The sequence below is a fragment of the Oryctolagus cuniculus genome, chromosome 18 (genome assembly GCF_051225735.1).
Source record: "Oryctolagus cuniculus isolate XC-2025 breed Fujian yellow rabbit chromosome 18, ASM5122573v1, whole genome shotgun sequence".
Classification (NCBI taxonomy): Eukaryota; Metazoa; Chordata; class Mammalia; order Lagomorpha; family Leporidae; genus Oryctolagus; species Oryctolagus cuniculus.
In genome coordinates this window covers 78,707,721-78,713,720 of record NC_142884.1, presented here as the reverse complement: position 1 = coordinate 78,713,720, position 6,000 = coordinate 78,707,721, and the positions used below count along the sequence as shown (strand labels likewise).

Here is a 6,000-nt window from a genome sequence, read left to right as displayed (position 1 = left end):
CCACCCACTCCTGCCCCAGGCAAGCCCCAGACACCAGGGTGGGCGGCGGGCAGCCCGCAGGCAGGGAAAGCGAGGCACCGCGCACGGGGGCTGGGGCGGAGCCGGGCACAGACACCTCACCACGGGGCTGCTTATCAAAATATTTTATTTTAGGAGAACCCTCAAAAAAAGACCCTCCACATCAGACGCCCCAACACCACCCTTGGCCTTTTTTTTTTTTTTTTTGGTCTTTTCTGAAATTTTTTCTTCTTTTTTAAATCAACTAAAACAATTTGATGCTTAAAATAAGAGACAGGAAATCGTCCCCAACCAGACTGGAGCCAAGAATATATATATATTTCTGACCCTGGGGAGGGGAGGCGGCCAGTAGTCACCCAGTGTCCGGTCTCGCGCCTCGCGGCAGGGAGGCGGCGCCGAGGGCCCGGCCGGCTACCCAGGCCTGCCCAGGGCAGGGGACGGGGCGGCCGGCGGGGCCCTATAATTTACAGAGAATCCGCGCGGCCCCGCCGCCCGCCGGGACTTGGGGGGGAGGCCTGGTGGGAGCTGGGAGTCGGCGTCGCCTTCATCTCATGTGTGGCTTCTTTCCAGCTGAGAAACACTTTTTCTTTTCAATTATTAAAAAGACGCAGCCTGGGAGGGCCCTGCGCGGCGGCTACACCTTTCCCGGGATCTTGGCGCGCTTGCGCGCGATGGCGTCCTCCACCGCCTTCAGCTGCTTCAGCAGCTCCTCCCGCCGGGACAGCGTGCTGGCCTTGCCGGCCTTGCCGCCGGCCGCGCCCGCCTCCGAGCCTTTGCCAGGCACGCTGGTGACCTTGCTGGAGCTCTTGGACTGGGGGGACAGCTGGCGCTTCCTGCAGGGGCGGGCGGAGCGTGAGGGGCAGCCCACGCCCCGCCCTCCTGGGGTCACACAGCCCGCCCCATCTCACACCCCCAGTTCTGCAGCGCAGGTCTCCGGGGGCGGGGCCGGGGCCGCCCCTCCCCACCGGGCACAGCACCCAGGGCACGGGCAGGGACTCACCTGTCCGCAGGGGCCACAGGCGCTCGGGAGTTCTGGCCTCTCTGCCGCTCCGGCTTTGGGGAGCCTGGCCGCCCACCTGACTTCCGGTCCCGAGACCCTGGGCAACAAGGGCCGCGTCAGGACCACTGTGGCCAGCTGCCCGGGCCCGGCACGCGCCAGGGACCAGTTCTGAGGCGACTTCGCACCTCTCGGCCCTCAGCACGCAGGCCTCAGCCACCAGCAGGAGGGTGCAGTTCAAGGAACCACCGGAGGCCCAGGACGAGGGCCCGGCCAGCCTTGCCTTCCCACTGGGGGTCGGCGGCGGCAGGCCCGTGGGCTTGTGGGTGGACGAGGGTCAGTGTGACCCCCTCAGGGGGGCTCCCAGGGACCGAGTTAACGACTGTCACCCAGAGACCCTCTGCGTCTCCTGACAGCCTTGCTCTCTGGGGCCCCTGTGCCTGAGAGGCCCGGGCTCACCTCGGTCCGGGGACAAGTTGGCCCGCTTGGCTGGGGGGCTCTGCCTGTCCTTGTCAGACGGCTCGTAGCGCTTCCGGCTTCCTTTGTCGGCCGCCTGGGAGGACGCAGTGATGAGGACGGGGGCAGGGAGGGCCTGACTCCTCAGCCCTGCACCTGCCCACTGCCCCCACAGGTTCCTCCTCTGCCCCCAGGCCCCCCAGGCCCGCCCGTGAGGCTCTGTGGCCGGGTGTGGCCTCCAGTGACCACAGCACTACCCTACCGCGGGGGCGGCTCTGAAGGAACCGGCACAGGGAGTGTCCACGGCCTCAGTGGCACTGTGCTGCGTGCGGCCGTCGGTGGCTCAGGGACAGGCGGGATGGACAGAGGCGGCCTCGGGCCTCACCTTGTTCAGCAGAGTCAACTTGATCTCCTTGTGGGCCACGAAGGAGCCCTGTGGGGGCTGCCCGGGGGGCACCTGCTGGGGCGTCGTGGGGGGCTGTGCGGACTTGCCGCCTGCCAGGGCTCTCGTGGACTTGGCTGGCTGAGTGGCCGAGTCCCTCTTCCGCTTGTCCTCTTTAGCCCCGTCTTCTCTCTTCGATTTTCCTGCAGAGGACAAACGCTCAGGCACGGCTCTCCGGCGCCCGGAGGCAGCCACTGCGTGGCCCAGAGCCGCACCCTGGAGCACGGCGCCCACGTACCTTTCTCCTTCTTGGTCTGGGCTGGGGTGGGGGACCTCGAGCTGGCCGAGGACACGGGGCTGGCCAGATCCGCGTACATGTCATCCGAGTCCACACTGCGCGCTGAGCTGCTGCTGGAGGTGGCGCTGGACACCGAGGACACGCTGCTCACGCTCAGGGACCTGGACACACAGACACACACGTCTGCACTGAGACACGGACCTGGGGGGCACACACACACACATACACACACGTCTGCACTACCTGGGGGCACACACACACACACACACACGTCTGCACTGAGACTCGGACCTGGGGGGCACACACACACACGTCTGCACTACCTGGGGCGCACACACACACACACACGTCTGCACTACCTGGGGCGCACACACACACACACACGTCTGCACTACCTGGGGCGCACACACACACACACACGTCTGCACTACCTGGGGCGCACACACACACACACACGTCTGCAGCACGGGCTGGCCCGGGGGCCGTGGGGGGCGGGAGGTCTCCATGCTCCATCAAAGCGGCTCAGCCAGCGGTGGTGACAGGCCTGTCAGCGGAGCCCCAGAGCCGAGTGGGGTGCGCGAGAGCTCAGGTGCCCCTGGGAAAGGGCGGAGGGCGACCCTTCCCCCGGCCCCATGGTGCAGCCATGTGCGTGCCCTGCCCCACGCGGAGACTCCAATCTGTACCGCCCAAGGCTGGCAGGCTCGGGACCAACCTCTGCCCGCTGCTTAGAGGCATCCCAGCCCACTCAGCACCTGGGCAGGCGTGGAAGCCCCCCTCTCTCCCGACACGGGAGTGAGCCTGCTGCACGCAGGCCAAGGCTGGGGTCGACGCCCGCCCAGCCAGGGTGCGCGGGCCCATCCTCCCAGGAGCGGGCATCGGCAGACAGTCCCGTACGTGCACACGGGGTCACTGGCCTCACGGGAGCCACTAGCACGGCCACACTGCCCAAGACCACGCCCCGAGGGAAAGGCAGACACACAAGTGGAGGGGCCAGGGAGGGCCGGGCAGTGACCTGGACCGGGAACTGGAGCCGCTGTAGCTGCTGCCGCTGCCGCTGCCGCTCAGGGTCCGCCTGCAACAAGCAGAGACGGCTCAGGGCCGGGTGCGAGACGCAGGCCCACGCCGCCACTGCAGCGCCCGGGGTGGCTCCCTCTTCCCCAGGCGCGGCTCTTCCTCAAAATACAAAAGCCGTGCGCCAAGCAGCCTCCTCTCATGGCTGCAGGCTCAGCGGGGAGGGGCCCCACCTCTCACCCAGGCGCCCTGGCCCCCCATAACCTCGCTCTGGACACGGGCGGGTAGACGTCTGTCACTACCTGCTCCAGGTAGCACCGAGGACACAGAGCCCACGCTGGCCGTCAGCAGCCGGAGCTGCCGTGCTCACCTCCTGGGGGGGGTCCTGGCTGGTCGCTCCTTCCTTCTGACTTCCCGAGGGTCTCCAGGCTTGGTGGGCTCAGGGGCAAGAGCAGAGGCTTTCGTGGCCTGTGGCGCGGCTGGGGGTGGGGCGGGCTTCTTCACAGACTTCTCTCTGCAGGGCAGGGAGGCCCGGTGCACGCCTGTGGCCCTCGTCAGCTGGCACAGGCGCGCTCCCGGCGCCTCTGGGGCCACGCAGCACCATCCCCCACGCCAGTGCGCCCCTGGACTGCTCAGCAGTCCTGGCCGGGGGGCAGCCACGAGCCTCCTCTCCACAGCAGAGCTCCGTCCGCCCCAGGAAGGCCGGCAGAGGACTGCGCCTAACCCAGGGCCGCCCCTGCGCCGCCCAGAGGGAGCCTCACTGTCTAAAGCGCTCTGAGGCCGGCAGGTAAGGCCGCCTCCTGCTGAGTGACACAGTTCCCTGGCGCCACCCTAAGGAGCCTTCCCAGCTCTGCCTGGTACTCCTTGAGGGGCAGGCACCGTGGGGGTCCCGCGCCTAGGCCCCCTCCACCTTCCCAGGACCAGGCGCGCACTGTGGTCACGGGCACGTGTGAGAAGGAAGACGGAGGGGCCGGGCCTTCGGCCTGGAACTTACCCTGCCTTCCCCGGAGGCGGGGCCGGCTCCCCCTTGGCTCTGACAGAAGGCCGGTGTGGGGACGGCGTCGGGGACGGGGACGGGGATGACGAGAAAGACCGGGACCTGGGGGCGAGGAGAGGCGTGAGGGGGAGAGCCCGTGCGTGGCGCCTTCCTTCAGGGCAGGGCCGGGTGCAGCCCAGACCCTGGACACGGTGACAGCCACAGACTGCAACGTTCCACTCCCACCTCAGCCTTCCATGTGGCCGTAGTCGGTCCTCATTGGCTAAAAATACCCGCCCCCCATAGAAGGGAGAGAGCTCAGAGGCAGCTGGACCCGGCACACGCCACTGGGCCCCCTGGAGGTGCCACGGGCAGACGGGCAGGTGGCTGCGGCCCTGGACGCCACGAGGCCACCGCGCAAGGCCAGACTGGCCTGGGAGTGACGGCTGCCAGTTCTGGGGGAGGGAGCAGGCCGGCGCAGCCACACCATTCTGCCTGGGAGCGCTCCGCCCTGCTGCAGCCGCCCCGTGGTGTCCCCCTCAGGGCTGCGGCGTGCCTGTGGGCACCACCACACAGGACTGACTCCGTCTCAGTGCCCACACCTGTCGGGAAGGGAAAGGCAAGGCTGCCCCGGCCGCGCGAGGCCCAGCCAGAGGGACTCCCAGGAGGCTCCTGCCGACCCGCACCTGCGCCCCTGCTCCCCGGTTCCCACAGGCCTCAGGGCCCGATTTCACAGGAGCAGCCGGGGGCCTGGCTGGGCACGAGGGCCAGCAGCCTGGACAGGAGGGCCCACACCAGGCGGCCTGGGCAAGAAAGGCACGGCTAGCTGTGGCAGCGGCCAAGAAGTTCACATCTGGGGGGCGGGTGGCACCTCCGCAGACTGTCCCTGTCACACGTCAGCGTCTCGGTGTGCAGTCCCCGCAGTGCTGGGTGGGGCCACACAGCACCACCTCTGTGGGCGGCGTGTGCACGCACATGGCCTCTGTCCGATGACACAGCTGAACGTCCTACCCACCCCGCCTGCAGGGAGGGCCCAGCCAGAGTGGAAGGTGAGCAGCTGCCCACCACCCCGACTCCCAGCCTCCTCCCCCTCCTGGCTGGCTGTCCCGTGGGCAGGGCGGGCTGGGGTGGCCCGCTGCGCCTGTGCCACTGGGACAACCCCTTTACTCCACTAATGACGGCTATTTTTCTACCCAAAGGACAGCTAAGAACTAAACAAAGTGTCCGTTTCCGATGGAGAAAATCCGCCAAGTTGTCTGGACCCCCAGAACCTTCTGGGATGAGAGCACCGTCCCGTGTCGCCAGTGCACGTGGCTGCCAAGTGCCTGCCATCTGGCTTGTGCACAGCGGCCAGCGGCCAGCGGCCAGCGGCCCTGCAGGGGCGGGAAGGCCCGGCCAGCTAAGCACCTCCTCCACGCCTGTCCCGCACGTGAGGCTAATGACTGCTGGTTCTCAACGTCTCCCACCAGGCACCACACGCCGGCAGCTTGCTGAAGCACTGCAGGGGAGGCGCCGGCGGAGCCAGCCCGGCTGTCAGGCCCGAGTCGGGCGGGGACGCACCTGGAGCGGCTGCCTGAGAACGAGCTGTGTCTGGAAGAGCGGCTGGAGTAGGAGCTGTAGGAGGAGGAGCGGGAGCGGGAGCGGGACGAGCCCGAGCCGGAGTAGGACGAGGACCGCGAGGACGACCTGTGAGGCCAAGGAGAGGGAGAGGCGGCCGCTGAGAGGGGCCTTTCGGCTGCCCCGCGGAACCTGCCGCCCTGCGCACACACGCACGTCTCCACGCTGCAGCGCTCAGAGCTGGGCACGCGTGCGCACACGTGCTAACTTGCCCGCGTGACTCGCTGCGTCCACCTGCACGCACT

At 68.0% G+C, this 6,000-nt stretch overlaps 1 protein-coding gene across 2 annotated transcripts in view; it reads right to left on the bottom strand.

Annotated features, from left to right (window-relative positions):
• Window positions 1-128: 128 nt before the first annotated feature.
• ZC3H18 (zinc finger CCCH-type containing 18) overlaps window positions 129-6,000 on the bottom strand; it is a 48,612-nt gene continuing 42,740 nt past the window's right edge. For both annotated transcript variants that reach the window (XM_051840228.3, XM_051840229.3), the window contains 9 exons: window positions 5,699-5,824; window positions 4,157-4,261; window positions 3,533-3,676; window positions 3,164-3,223; window positions 2,152-2,312; window positions 1,857-2,056; window positions 1,475-1,568; window positions 1,019-1,115; window positions 129-851 (listed from right to left, as the gene is read on the bottom strand). In XM_051840228.3, the coding sequence (XP_051696188.1) occupies window positions 653-851; window positions 1,019-1,115; window positions 1,475-1,568; window positions 1,857-2,056; window positions 2,152-2,312; window positions 3,164-3,223; window positions 3,533-3,676; window positions 4,157-4,261; window positions 5,699-5,824 (1,186 nt within the window). In that variant the 3' untranslated portion in view covers window positions 129-652. The remainder of the gene's footprint in view (window positions 852-1,018; window positions 1,116-1,474; window positions 1,569-1,856; window positions 2,057-2,151; window positions 2,313-3,163; window positions 3,224-3,532; window positions 3,677-4,156; window positions 4,262-5,698; window positions 5,825-6,000) is intronic.